This window comes from Rattus norvegicus, chromosome 5 (genome assembly GCF_021556685.1).
Source record: "Rattus norvegicus strain SHRSP/BbbUtx chromosome 5, alternate assembly SHRSP_T2T, whole genome shotgun sequence".
In the NCBI taxonomy this organism is placed as follows: Eukaryota; Metazoa; Chordata; class Mammalia; order Rodentia; family Muridae; genus Rattus; species Rattus norvegicus.
Genome location: NC_141538.1, coordinates 119,426,257 through 119,441,864, shown reverse-complemented (window position 1 = coordinate 119,441,864; position 15,608 = coordinate 119,426,257). Strand labels below are relative to the sequence as shown.

The following is a 15,608-nucleotide window of genomic DNA, read 5'->3' as shown; positions in this document are numbered from 1 at the left end:
GTCCTTTATAAGTCCTAAAACAAATGGCCTAAAACTAAGTAAGGATGATTTTCATCTCTGCTCCATTGCTGAGTATTAAAGGTAATTTATGCTTGATTACTCTCTTGTACACACACATTAAGAACTGCACTTTGATAAAAATACACTTAAAAAAAAATCACACATTTGTATACATGGTTGTTAAACAGTTTAAATTTTTATTGACCTCACAGTTTTTTAAAAAAAGTTAAAGGTCACACCTCTAAGTTGATGTACTATGTACAGATCATGCAGAATGAGTATGAAGAGATACCAATTAGTCATGCCAAAAAGACTGACTAGAGTAGTCATCCTCATAAATACATATAAAATTCTTATGAAGGTAGAGGGGATGGCCAGGTTTTCTGAGACACTTTCCAAAGTTATTCAAGGCACAAAATATACACCATTGTGACTATACATATTCTAGACGTTGTGCCTCTGATACAGCCCAAAGATTTGGTTTCATGACGATTATAAAGCTAAATGTATGTACTGAATGAGATTGTTTCTTGGGTGAAAAGCCAGACCTATAAACATCAAGTAGATAGATAATTACTCCAAAATATGGAGAATACAAATACAAGCACTTTATTTTAAAAAGCAAACAAAAGATCATGTAAATCCAAAAGTGTGAACTGTTTCAAGCTTCCATTTTGGATCATTTAGTATCTACACAAGTTTGTTCCCAGCTTATCCATCACTAGTCTCTACTAAGGAATATGATTCTAAAAATTAACATGGTTTTCAGTATTTAAAATCTCACTATTTATATAAAAGCCTAGAGAGACCAATAATATCCAATAGCTTCAAAAGATAACTAAAGACTCTTAGATGTTATCAACTTTACCAACGTCTGTCCAGGGCTGTTTAATATTTACAAGGAAAATACACTCACTATAGTTTTTTATAAAATAGCAAGTAGGGAGTAGATGTAGGAGATGTAGAAGGGGAAAGAGAATTCAGAAAGTCTTTCTCTTCTGTAACTTTTACTTCAGAGTCATCAAAGAGCAACCACTTCCCCTCGTACTCCTTTAAGCTTTGCACTACATAGGAAATTTTGTTCTCCAGTCCACTCACGTTAATGCCTGTTTGGTCACTGGACTCCTTGCTCCTGTCAGATTCCTGGGTCCCGTTAGTATCATTAGTTTCAGAATTTCTACTGTCAGTGAATGGTGTCCCGACAACTTTCTCAGGATTAGATGCTTTGCTGCACAGCTCATAATCTGCTTTGCTCTTCTGTCCTCCAAGAAGTCCAATACCTTCTACATTTTTTTTGTTCAAAACTTTACTTGGCTGGGCATTACCACCAACTCTAATTGATACTTCGTCGTCATAATTTTCAGCCGTCCCCCTTGCTTCCTCCTCATTCAGTGGCTCTGGCTTACCTATCTCACACATCTGGTCAACCACAAAATTGCCCTTATCTAGTTCTAGACTGTTAAGGTCAGTGACTTTAACAGATGCAGTATAGTGCCCACTACTAATAGTAATGCCACTGTGCATCACAACAGCAAATAATCCATAGCTGTCATTAGTCGGCTTTGTGCTCCATTCTTCTAGTGACAGTTTAAGAGGTGTCAATAAAGGAGTGTTGATCTTGGAAAGTCCACCACCATAACAATCAAACCTTTGGAAGGAAAAAAAGGTTTCCTGTAATTCTGTTTGAAATATAAATGTCTACACACAGTGTGAAGCCAAGTACTAAGTCGTTAATGTTCAGTTATGAACAAAAGCAGAGTAAGACTTCAATTTTGAGAACAATGCATACCAAAAATATTAGAACTTAGGTATAACCGTGACCACATTTTATCCTGGCACTTGAGAGGCAGAGGTAGGTGATCTCTTGAGTTCAAGGCCATCTAGGGTTAGTGAGGCACTCTTTTTAAATTAAAAAAAAAAAAAAAAATTAACTGATGTTTGGGTGTTTCTGTGGAAAGTATATTTTCTTTATCCTTTTATTAGATTTGTACGCTAGGAAATTAGAATTTTTAAAAGACCAAACATTTGAAGCCAAAATCCTGTATACGCTACTTTATTTTTGGTCTAAATAATATATTAAAATGTCTAAAGAAAAGACCATACATCACTTTGATGACAATGTGTGAGAAATATGAGGAGGCTCTCCTGGTAATTTCAAACAAGTGAATAAACTATTAAGTATACACGTCAGAAAAGACAGATTATTCAAAACAGCCATTTTTATATCTATTTTTAAGAGCTTCTGGGTAAGTTCTCAACTCTTAAAATTTCCCCAGTTTTCAGAGATGAGTTGCTAACTTTCCTTAAAACTGAAAATCTTACTTTTCCACACCCCATTCCCCAACGTCAGGCATGGTGGCTCACATCTGTAATCCTAGCTTGAGTCTGAGACAGGAGGCCACCTATGTCTACAACAGTGAAACACTATCTAAGAGAAGGAAGGAAGGAAGGAATTCCAGCACTTAGGAGGCAGAGGCAAGTGAATCTTTGAGTTCAAGGTCAGCCTGGTCTACACAGAGAAACTTCTGTCTTGGAAATAAAAGAAAGAGAAGATTACTCCACTTGAGTGAGCACCTCTGAAGCAGAAGCCTACTAGAGCTACAGAATGTGGGGAGACATGGGGGAACTGTACTGTCTTCTTGGTGCTACAGTTCAAACCCACACCCTGATCTTCACTAGACAAGCACACTGAGCTCTATCACCAGACCCAAAAGAGCATTTTATGAATTTATGCCCAAAGAACCTGCTTACTAAGAGCAGAGTTGGTCCTCACAAATGACTTCACTTGGCACAGCACTGTAAACAAAGCCACTGTCTCCCTCGGTTTATTCACAATACTCACTCCAAGCCACTAGCAGCAAAGCACTTCAGATGAATAGTGATAACTTCAGGCATTTTATCAAACAAGAGACTTCGCTCTGCTTCCGTATAATGATGGCAATTTTCACAGAAATATTTATCCTCTCCTACAATTCTCTCCACTGAAGCAAACTGTGAAATTGCCCATCTCAGGGTCTTCATTTCTGTTTTTGGCTCTGGAGAAACTGTAAAACAGAATTGTTCACTCATAAATATCTTTCAGATACTAAACACTTAAACCAGGTTTGAATATTGTTCAGTTTCAAATAGTCATTTGATCCCCAACATCTAAATACTTAGTATTAGCCAAAGTACACACACACCACACACACATAGAGACAGAGACAGACAGACACCAAAAGTCAAATAGTCCAGTCGCAAGCCAGTTGCTAGTCTCATGGTTCCTCAGGACATTTCTATACTTTTTATGATTTACATTGAACACAACAGTAGTAGCTCAAGTAGTAATTTGAAATGACTTCAGTTAATGAAGTATTTCATTTTTCCATTACAATTTCATAAGTAGAATTAACAGTGGTACTGAGAGAACAGGAAGGCCATGCTAACTACCCAACAGACTGCACAGGTCCGCCCCATCTGCTTACTCTCAGAGCTCTCCTCGACTTTAGAAAGTTCATCTTCTTGTACCGGGACACTAATATCCTGAAAGTCTTCTCTTCTTTCTGTTAAGCTTTCACATTCCAAACAACGAGTCCTCAGTACTAGCTGACCTTGAAACAATTTCTCTACTAGTTCAAAACCAATCTGCTCTGCACCTAAAATGAAAATGGCAAAATGTTTATACAGATCTGCTTTTCAGTATAACCCAATTCATCAATTTCCCATTGAATATTTCCATATCTTAGTAAGCAGGGCTTTATACGTGAAATGTAAAGTTCCTACCAAAGATTTTTTCAAATATGAACTACTATCTTTAGAACAGTAAAATTAGCTGTGTCTTTAACTTGCTTCCAAAGACATGTCCTTATAAAACTGCCCCAGGGAAACAAAACTTTTAGAACAGCCATCAACCACATTAACTATAGATTAATACATGTGTGAACAACCAAGCAAAGCAGTTATACCTCAGGTCTAAGGTCCACTGAACTCAGTTTCCCTTGACTTCATGTCATGCTGCACAGATAAAAGGCAGAGAAAGCCCAGCTTTCCCATGAGAAATATTGCCCTGCATGATGAATGTCCATAAACTCAGTGCAATGCTGTACACACTACAGTGACAGCCAATGGAAAATCACCTTCTCAAAACAAAAATCTTAAATCCTGTCTATTTCTCTAACTAACACCCTCACCAGTCAACCTGGTAACAGCACTGACCTTTGTTTATGGACTTAGCTTCACTACTGTCCACAGGTGTGACGCTACTTCCTGGAGATGCGGGTCCACTACCATTAACTGTGTTGTCGCGTCCATCCTTCTCCAAATCCTCCTCAAGGTCACCCTCGTTTACTTTAGGTTGCCCTTTGGAGCGCTGGTTGGTTGTTATTTTCCCAAGACTACAGAACTTGGAAAGAATGCTGGGCTGCTTAGTGGCCGGCTTTAACCAATTTATTTTAACTTTGGATTTCTTCTGTGAGGGCTTTGCACTCTCATTTTCAGAAACACACTTGGGGATGATTTTAGGAGAAGCCTCTAGTGTGTCTCCAGTAGCTTTTCTTTTCGATCTGGTTTGTCTCTGGTTTTCTTCCAATGGCTGGGATTCCCTGGACAGTTTAACCTTTTTCTTCATGTTCCCCGATTCTCCGTCACTCTTTCTTTTCCAGTTCCCTTTTGGGAGTTGTTCTTTGAGGTCGTCCAGATTCCTCGTACTGTCAGTCTCTGTGCTGCTAATCCCACCTGTCTCCTCTTTCTGAAGAGATTTTTCTTCAACCTTGCTGGAAAATTCAGTCAAGTTTTTTATTTCTTCTTTTTTTAGGAGTTGGCATGTTTCTTGAATGTTTCCCAGAATACACTGTAGCACTTCCTGTGCATCGTGCTGGAGATAGCCTTCATACATAGGGTTGAGTTCCCTATGAATAAAAAGGCTCATTTTAGTTAATTCTAGTTTTGTTTAGTAACACCAAAGAAAAAAACTATTTTTAAATAACCAGAAGCATTCTACTAATTTGAAACCTTACCTAAATTTACAGTTGAAAGTAAAAACAAATTCCCCATTATTTATGGTGTTACACCCTCTTGTAACCCCTTCTACATACTGTAACTAATGCTGGCAGTGTTTCACTACACACCAGAACTTGCTGTGTTCTTCTCTAGCAGTTAGTGTTTATTTCCACAAACTATTCACAGATGTCACAAGGTTAAATTACTTGCTAACAGGGTCATAAAGCTAGTTAAGATGCAAAATGAGGGCTGAAAACCAGCTCTCGGTCACTTTTTTATAATGTCTCTTATAAAAGGTAAATAAATGTGTCTACATCTACTAAAAAACTGAATTAAAAGACTTTCTTTTAAGACTTCACAAAAATTCAATATTATTTATGTGGGTGTGCATGCACACATTCACAAGGGCTCCTGTGTGTGTGCGTGTGTGCATGTTTGTGTGTGTGTTTGTATTTTTAAGCACATACAAGTATTTGGAACCTGCAGTCTTTATGCATGGTACATTTTGTATACAGATCTACAAGCTGTGATCTGAAATTCCTTAGGACTATGTGTGTTTAGGGATTCCTGGTCTATGGGGTACTGAAGTGGTAACCATTTCAAACTTCCCCAAGTCCCCTTCAAGATCACACTCACTTCCTTTAGGTTGTCCTGTGGAGCCCTGGTTTGTTGTTATTTTCCCCAGCCTATATAACTTGAAAAGAATCTCAGTGGTAGGCTTTAACTAATTTAACTTTTGATTTCTTTTGTGTCTTACACTCATGTTTATTCAGAAAAACACTTGGAGCCCTAGCATTAACAAGTCTGGGAGTTCAAGCCTCAGTATCATAAAAATGAGTAAATACATTAATATGTATTTACCGCCAGAGACTGATTTGGTGCGAAGCCCATGTACCTGTATTTTCTTTTTTAAAGAGTGCCGTATAGAATATAAGTAAAACTACATATCATCTACATATAGGCCAGTATTCTAATCAAACATAAGTCTTTTGACAGAAAATTTAGGAAGACTATGAGTATAGAATATAAATAGGCTAATATAAATATGAATCTAATTAATTTAGATTTTAATTTTTAATTTTAATAACCAGTTCTGAAAGCCTGGGGTGTAAAAGGCTGTGGCTGAACTTCAGCTGTCTTTTCCTTTACTCCTGTCTGTTCATACATCCCTCCCTTCTGAAGACAGGAGCAAACAGATAACGGATCGCAAAGCTGTGTTAGAGCCTATACCTCAGGGTGTTAAGCAGTCGCCTTGGCTGTGTCGCAAGTTCATCTGTATATTTTTCTGGATTTAAGAGAAAACTAGCTTGAAGCTGTTCAACTGAGATTATTAAGGACTGTAAACTGCATATAAGCTCATAACTTGCCAAAGGATCTTCTTTGCAGCTTCCCTATCAAGAAAAAAAACCACAATTTAATTTATAAACATTAAATAAGTGCTTCTTTCCTTCTTGGTCTCACTGAACAATATAGCTTTTCTAAATTAAATTTCAGTACAGCAAAAATTCTATTAATCATGCAAGTCAACTTTTTCCCTTCAGTTTTTTTCTTAGTTGCTTTCTACATAGACAGTGATTTTCTAATCAGTTTTCTTTTAACTTATTTACTTGCAATTAAGGCTGGGGGTATGACTCAGTGGTAGTTTCACTTGCATATGTAAGACCATAAATTCAGTCTCCAAAAACCATTAATGTCAATTACCATAGAGTGGATAATAACCTGGTACTCAAGTGAGACACTTGTGATTATGAGGGGCAAGTGACAAGTCTAATTAGCAATGCATGAAACACTATACCAGGCTATGAATAATCTGGACAATATACAGTTCTGAAAAACTTAACAGAAATAATCTGTCACCATTGTCCTGAACAATCCTGAGTCTCTATCACTTTTTTATTTAACAGTTAAACATAATCCCTCCCATTAATTTGTTGTTGCATGTGTGTGGGGGTGTGGGAGTTGTCGAGACAGGGTTTCAATGTGTGGTCCTATCTAGCCAAGAAATCACTATGGAGACAAACCAGGCTTAGCTGCCTCCCAAGTGCTGGGATTAAATGTGTGCTTCACTGTGGCCTCTCTCTAGCTGATTTTGTTTCTTAAATCATCATCTTTTTACCTTATCCTTCTGAATAGAGTCATCCTTCAGAGCTTCTTTCTTCCTTGAAATAATATTAAATAAGTGCTTCACTCCAGCCTTGAAGCCAGGACAAAAGTACAACACCTACAGAAAGGATGTTGTTTTAGTACTGTGCAAACAACACACCTAAAATCACTAATGCCTTCTGTAGGGCACATTTAATGTTATTACCTAAAACTGACACTAAGACCCTCTTCAAACCCTCTACCTCACCAGTAGTAACCCATTGATCGCTCAGCAGCACTTAGCTCTGAACCTATACATTATTAGTCAGATTAAGATTAACAGGACAAAAACTAACAAAATAATGAAAGTTTTTAAGTTGACATAGTACCAGTAATCTTTGAGTATTATCATGGTCTATTCTGGTTGATTTACAGTTTATAACAAAGTATGGACAAAGTCATTTAATAATCTAGAACTTTCAAAAACATTAAACATTACATCATAATACCTGAAGAATACTATTCAGATAACAAGTGTTGCCAAGGTTATTCAGTCCCACAAACGGTAACAAGTTTTCTCTCTTCTCACAGCTTACTGGTGAGGACTGTGCAGCAGGAACAACTTGATCACTGTGAATATAGAGGGAAGAAAAAGTATGAAGATGTAGCACCTTAAAGTGGAAATACTGCTTCCCTAAACTTAACATTTCTACAATAGGCAGATGACCACTGAGCTATATACCCAACCCTGAACAATTATTGGTGAACACACATGGGACAACATCCACTTTTAGTTACCCAATAGACTGTCCATTTGCTGAACAAAGAGCTACCACAGACTCCAGCTAGGGCAATTTGGAATATTCACTTTTATTCTCTTTTAATGTAAAAACCATTTTGTTGTAATGAATTCACAAGTAAAAACATCATGCAGCTAGATTAAAGTAGCCACTCAAACAAGCCCTTGTCCAGTCCTATAGGACAGCCATTCTGAAGCCATGGAGTTCCGCTTAGAGCTTTATACATCTACTATCAATACATTTTTGTGCACTTAAACACCATAAAAAGGGGGTATGTGGGATTAGACTAGAAAAACAATTAGCTCTGTATCCTCTCCTGTGACCGGATGCACTTGTACTTCATGTGCATTCCTTCCCTCCTTCCCTTTCTTCTTAATGACTAAAGCATTTACATGCATTTAAAAAAAATCATCTTTAAAATCTAATTTCAAAATAAATTGGCAAATGTCCTATCTCTAGCAGATAGAAGTAGTTCTGGGGTGTAACAGGAAGTTTTACACACACTACACTGCAAAAATATCAAGCAGTGTTTACCCTGTTCCTACTATACACTTTGTTTTTGGTTTATTCTTTTTTTCCAAGATAAGATTTCTCTGTGTAGCTCTGGCTCTCCTGGAACTCAATCTGTAGACCAGGCTGGGGCCTGTCTCCCAGGTGCTGGGATGAAAGGCAGGAGCCACCACCACTGAGTTCCTATTATATACTTTAATTCTCATCTGGCTAAATGCAAATCATGTACACTTTCTTTAAACCTGTGAACTGTCAGGTGAGCACAGAATCATCAGCCCAAGTGCAATGCTCTTTCATGGATTCAGAATAAAGTACAGAAATAATTTAAAATAAAATACATACATCTCAGATCCTCTATATTCAGAAGCTTTTTCTTCATCTTCTTGAGAATCAGTGAAGTCTAAGGCTCTTTTAGTTTCCTTTTTCTGAAAAAACTTCAAAGACAGCCTGTTCTTCTTGGATGGACTGCCTCTTGAAAGCCCATTACTTTCACTAGGTATGACGCCAGGCATTTTCTTTCAAAATTGCAAGGAGTTGACGAGAATTAACTTATTGAAGGAAGCTGTAATCACCAATTAAATCTGTTAATCACATACAAAAAAGATTTCATTAGTCTTGGGGTATCAGATGTAAGTGACAAGATTGGCAATTGTGAAAAGGTTTATCAAAAGAATGGTACAAGTCAGGACATCATATTTCAAAACCTAATGCCTGATAATAGACCCTTAGGCTTTATTACTTAGATTAATGGCTTTCAACCTTCCTGATGCCGTGACCCTTTAATACAGTTCCTCATGTTGTAGTGATGCCCAGTCATAAAATTATTGTTGCTACTTCATAACTATAATTTTGCTATTATGAATCATAATGTAAATATCTGATATGCTGGATATCTGATATGAAACCCCCTGTGAAAGGGTTGTTTGATATACCCCTGGGGGTCCTCAACCCACAGGTGGAGAACCACTGGCTTAAATTGAACATACATGTACACACACACAGCCTAATTTTCTTTAAAATTGCTACTAAATTCTTATTACCTTAGTCTGGGTGTATACATGTATGTGGTTGTGTGTATATTTGCATGCATTAAGGGATGTATCACAAAATACCCATTTAGTAAAACCATTCATAAAAATCACAGACTTAAGAAGCTAGAACTCTGGGCCAGTGAGATGGCCCAATGGGTTAGGGCACTTGCTGCTAAACCTAACAACTTGAGCCAGATCCCAAGAACTCACCTTCTCAAGGACGCCTCTGAACTTCCTGTGCACACCCATAAACACAAATAAGGTTTTAAAAATATAGGTTTAAAAAAGTTCTGTTTTTTAAATACAAAAATGGTGACTGGACAATGGTAAAAATGAGGAATGAATGAGGAACCAAAGTAGAAGCAGAGACTACAGAGTCTTTACAGGGCCACTTGGAGTCACTGTGAATACACCGCACACACGATGCTGGAACAGAGTCAGGGAAACTTGCTCCAGCTCATGTGTGCTAAAAATTACTATATACATATATATATATATATATATATATATTTTTTTTTTTTTTCCAATTGTGTTTTGTTTTGAGACAGGGTCTCCCTGTGTGACCCTGGCTGGCCTGGAACTCAGAGATTTACCTGCCAGCTTCCCCCGGTGCTGGTGTTAAAAGTCCTGCTGTCCACCACACCCAGCTCCAATTGTTTCTAAGCTTTGTAACTACAAGGTGCTGAAAAAGAATTGTCTACCCGTTTCAAGGTAAAACTTTAAAATGGAAGAGGGGGGAGGGATATAGCAATACATGTGATACTTTATAGAAATCTATTTTTACTTGGGACATCGAGAAGAAAAATATCCCAATATTCCAAAAATATGAACATGTTTCAAATGCAAGTACCCGAGTAGTAAGTTGAAGTACACACAAATTCACTCAAATTCTACCCTAAACATTTAGCTCTAGGAGCTCATGTACAGTGCACAGTGAAACCATTTTTGGGAACCAACTCGGGAAAAACTGGACAACTGGCAAATTTTTCCATCTTGTCTGAAACTTAAATTTTGTCTCCTGGCCCCTTAATGTTCTTGATGAAGTGTCCCATTAAGAATGACAAATCAGTCTTCGCAAAACTGTCAGACTTGGCCAAGCATTAATGACTCCGGAAGGGTCTCTTCCTGGGAGCCAATGAGAGAGAGAAAAAAGTCATCAGCCAGCTGAAATAGCGGGGCCGTCATCTCAGACAGCCATCCCCTCTGGGTTCCTCTAAACAGCCAGCCAGTACTGATGGTTACCAAGAGCGCGACACTTTCCCAGGTGTCCAATCTTATGCTCTCCGCGTCCCTTCTAAGTAAGAGCTTTCGGTCAAAAAAGCCTCTCCAGAACTATAAACCAAGCTTCGCACAATGAACTTGACCGTAAGCCTCTTAACCAAATGACACTGTGAATCCCCAGTCCCATTACTTTTCAACTCTGTGTACAATGATAGGATTCAACTACTTTTTTCAAGAAAAACGTGAAACAATAAAAACAAGCTCTTGGGCGCTGCGTTAAGACACGTGGCGCCGTACACACTTCTGGAGAAACTGTAAGTCAAGAAAATGCGCGGTAAAATTTCGCAAGCCCCGACCCAGGACACTGCGATCACAAACATCTCTTCTCCCCGCCAGCCTCTCCCGTAACCAAAGGCGTGGGCAGAGGGGCACTTGGGTCCCAGGTGAGCCACCCCGGGGGTCGCCGCGCACGCCGGCAGTCCCACGCAGCGAAGCCGGAGCCTGAGGGGCCCTCCCCACCGTCAGCACCTGCCCGGCAACCGCGGGCCCGGAACCCTCCTTACCCGGTCATGGCCCTGAGCGAGTCCGCGGCGCCGCCGCCGGGGAGACCAGCCGGGCAGAGTGCGGGCGCGACAGGTGAGCTCCGCCGCCGTCCCGGGAGAGGGATCGCTGGTGGGCGCCTCCCGCGGGGGAGTGACCATTCGTCCGCAGAGCGGGAGCCGGGCCGCCGCTCGGTCCTGCCCGCTGCGGCCCCACTACATCCCCGGCGCAGCCCGGCCGGGAAGGCTACGGGCGCACAGCGGTGGCGGCGCTCCGGAGCCGCAGGGTCCCCGCTCAGCTGCCGAGGGGAACTTGGCGCGTTTTCCTCAGTCTCAGGACCCCCGCGAGTGAACCCCCGCCCGCGCCAGCGTCGCGGCTGGAGGTGGCGTCCACGGAAAGTGCCGGTTCTCCTCTCCACGTTGCAGAGGCGCGAAAGGCGCGAGCCACCGCGCGACCGCCCCTCGCCCCCGGCACGCTCGGCTCCGGAACCAGCTGGAACGGTAGTTCCTCCCGGGCCTAACGGGTTCTGCAGTTTAAACAGCGCAGGCAGCGACAAGGGCAGCTCGCGCGGGTCCTCGCAGAGGCGCGCGCTGCGCAGGGGGCCGGGCTGGCGCGCAAGAGGCTCGCTCACGCCCTCTTTTTTTTTTTTTTTTTTTTTTTTTTTTTTAATTCTTTTTAAACATTAGTACTCGCGAGTTGAAGGGGAGGGAGCTTACGGGTCGGGAGATGGGACAGGGAGTGACTAGGACAGGCCCCTTCCTCAGGTGCTCAAATGCACCAATCCAGGATGAACAATTTCCAAAACCTCATTCCTCCGCTCCACCAGGAAGAACCAATCAAAAAGTATCTATACAAAAAGCCAATTAGCGGGCAAAGAAGACAGTCTGACCAATAAAAAAAGTAGAAGGGCGAAGCCCAGCCAATCTTGGGTGGGTATACGGCGTCCCGGAGCGGCTCTTTCCAAGCTCATTGGCGCTCCAGTGCGCGCTTTCTCTGCCCGGCAGTTAAGAGTTCCGCTTTACGTTTTGTTAGCATTGGGAGGTGGCGACTCTGCAGGGTGTGGCTTCTGGACTGAGGCCCCTGTGCAGGCCCGCCTCTTTCTTTCTTTTTTTTTTTTTTCCCCCTGGCGTGCGCTCTCCGGAAGGGTTGCCAAAGATGCTAGGAAAATGGCTGACGGGCTTGCTAGCTGCTCGGCGCCTGCTGGGCGTCCAGTTTGCTGATGAAGCCACGGTCCATCCAGTCCCAAGCTATCGGATAAGAATAAGCACTGCCTTAAATAGTGCACAGCCGAACGCCTCGGAGCCTCGGGTCCTTCTACCCTCTCCCGCAGGCTGCGCAAGGGTTTTGGTTCTCAGGCTGGTCTCGCGACTGGAGCTTCAACGGGTTCTGGCGCGAGCCGGTACCGAATGACCCACAGGCAGCCACACGGCTTCACCTGGCTCGGGGGGTTGGTTCTGTATGCTATATCTTTTGTGAGATGCTCTCACAGTGCGGTGCTGCAGTTGATGAGAACTCAGTACAAATCTGTTCAAGTGGGGTCTTGTTTTGTTTTTAATGTCCACTGTGTGTGTTGCCCTGTTTAGTGCCCTGTTGCATTGTATTCAGGATGGTAGGGATAACAGGTGAATGAAATGTACTCCCTGATTTACAATCCACAGGAGACCAAAATTAAATTGGTGATTTGAAATAGTCTAAATGGTAGACTAAAGAAAGGTTGCAGTTCGGTGGTTTTGATAAGATAATGTAGAAAGACTTGACATTTGAGCAAACAGCTCCAGGAAGTGCACTTCTAAAGGGAGGTAGGGAAGGTCCATTTGTGGGAGATGAAGAGATGCACATCATGTGTTTATAGCACGTTGGGAGAGCTTGAGGACTGGATGCTTGGAGAATAGGGAATCTAAGATGGTAGGAATGGGAGTGAAATGGTGTCTGTGGGGACAAGCAGGAGGCACATCTCCCAGGTCATCCAGCAGCCTGAGCTCCTATCAACAATTAAGGGACCTTCACTCAGTCCAAACTGGGATCCATGGCCTAGTTATGGAAACTCATGTTCAGACTTGCCAGTTTATGAAGTAGAATTGGGGTTTAAAGATACTTTAATGTAGGGATTAGGAAAGCGAAGACATGGAAACATGGTTAAGAATCCCAGAGAGACCTGTTCAAGTATGGGTACAAACTCAAGGGACAGTCACAGCTTTTTTTGTTTTTTAAACAATAGTCATTTATTTCAAAGTTTCTATTTTTAGAGGGTTTCTGAGAAACCTAAAATAAGATCGTTCAATGGTTTCTAGGAGGCTCCTGACAGGGTTAGAGCAGGTGAATAACCCAGAGATACTAAGAGGCAGGATAACAAAGCTAACAGATCATTTAAGATTATCAGTGATGTCTAAGGAATAAGGCTCTACTCAGCTCTGTCTCCAGCCTTCTGTCTGGTCACTGTCACTTTAGCATTAGATATCTTTGTACAAATATCACTGTGTAGGAAGCCTTACAGCAAATGGGTTAGAATTCTCAGCTATTAGAGGCCGACAAAGGGGCTCTCTTCCCTGCCTGTGTACCTTCCCACAATTACCCCTTCTGTCCTTTCAGAGCTCTGATTAAACTGGCTACGTGCCAGTTCCAAACCAGGAGGTAGCAGTGCTTATAACACACCTTGTGATGGAAAAGACTGGACCTCCCTCAGGGCACAAGCAAGAAGATCCACTAAGGAGATGGTTCACAGTCAAGGACTGAATGGTGACTTGAAATAAGGTGACAGTGGAAATGCTATGTTGGTAGGAGTCACACCAGGTACAGTGGTGCACACCCAGAATCCCTCACCAAGGAGGCCAGGGCAGGAGAACTACCAGAACTTCAACGGACTGGTGTGCCTTCACATACTGAGACATAGGTGTTGTGCCTGTCGTGCTAGCACTTGACTTAGTCGAGAGAATCATGAGTCACAGCCCGTCTTGATCTCAAAAAAGGAGGAAGAGAAGAACAGCCACGATGGTTCAGTAGGTAGAAGTGCTTTCTATGAAGCCAAACAACTGTGAAACCCACAGTAGAAGGATAAATCTGATTTCCAAAAGCTGTCCTCTGACCACACAAGTGCCATGGGATACGCCTGCATGTTCCTTCGTACAATAATTGTTAAAAAGACGAGTTGCCTATTTCATGACTTGCCTAAGGAGACAAAGAAAGACAGAGCCAGGAGACAAGCTAGAGTTTATAATATAAATCAGTCTTAGGTTGTCCTCTGCAACACACGACAGTGCCACATTTTGGTCCTAACAGAGTAAGAGATACCATCAAACTCCATCTGATTAACCAAATCTAATTTTCCATTTCTTTGAGATCTGACCATCTGCAGCAATTAGTCTTCTGTACAGTTTACAGTATCAATATTTAGATCATAATTTTATTCTGGGAGACTACATGCCCTTAGAAAAATAATAAAGAGGACAATTAGCATTCTTTGCCCTCCTTTTTCAGCCGTGTCTAAAAACAACTAGTGGTTTCCCAGGAGTGGGGAGGAAATGGAATAAGAATCTTGAATCTTTGAAAAGCGAATTTGGTTGGAGTTCACTTGCCCCTGTGGTGGCTATGGAGATGTGCTGTCCATGACCCCTTCCACTCCTGGAGGTCTGCTCTTGAGGCTGCACCTTCATCAGTGGCCTTTCCTGACTTCTATCCATGTCCTTCAAAATCAATGCAAGCTGAGAAACTCTTACACATTACCAAATTTGGCTGCCAGGCTTGGGCTCCTCCTCATCACAGGTTCTGTGTGTTGATCCTAAGGTAACATTTCCCAAGAGATTTTGCCTCAATGGGTGCCTGCCTCTCCTCAATCACAGCTAATTCTTCAGCCCTAGCTGACCACAACCACGGATTCTTCAAAATACTGAATGGTCCCACCAAGTTCTTTAAGAGACTCTAAAAAGTCCCCAAAACTTTACAAGCCAGGCCTCCATCACTTACACTCCTCCCACATTCTCTTTGAAATAATAACTGAGTTCTGAACTCAACAGCTTTCCTAGACCAAAGTTCCAAAGTCGGCCTACAGCCTCCCCAAAACATGACAGGGGCTGCCACAGCAATACCCCACTCCTATTACCAATTTATGTCTTAGAATTTTTGTTGCTGTGATAAAACAACTAAAGGCATCTTAGGGAGGATTCATCTCACACTTCCAGGTAATGGTCCATCACCGAAGAAGTCAGGAACCTGGAGGCAGGAACGGAATGAGAAGCCAGGGAGGAGTAATGTTCATTGGCTTGATCAGCATATTTTATTGTACAACTCAGGACCATCTGCCCAGCGTCGTCACCACCCACAGTGGTCCACATCAATCATTAGGAAGTATACCACAGAAGGCCACAATGCTGGAGTCTGTCATCCAGAAAATCATGGATTGCAAGTTTACAGTCTTGAGCCTGTTTGTACGCCTAGAATTCATTGATTGAAA

The 15,608-nt window shown here is 41.7% G+C and overlaps 1 protein-coding gene across 1 annotated transcript; it reads right to left on the bottom strand.

Moving 5' to 3' along the window:
- Positions 1–180: 180 nt before the first annotated feature.
- Usp1 (ubiquitin specific peptidase 1) lies at positions 181–11,565 on the bottom strand. The gene is given in 9 exon segments (NM_001015015.1): positions 181–1,648; positions 2,843–3,044; positions 3,465–3,635; positions 4,195–4,886; positions 6,208–6,368; positions 7,094–7,198; positions 7,569–7,689; positions 8,712–8,950; positions 11,185–11,565. Coding segments are annotated over 8 exon segments (2,355 nt in total). The 5' UTR covers positions 8,882–8,950; positions 11,185–11,565; the 3' UTR covers positions 181–915.
- Positions 11,566–15,608: the final 4,043 nt, after the last annotated feature.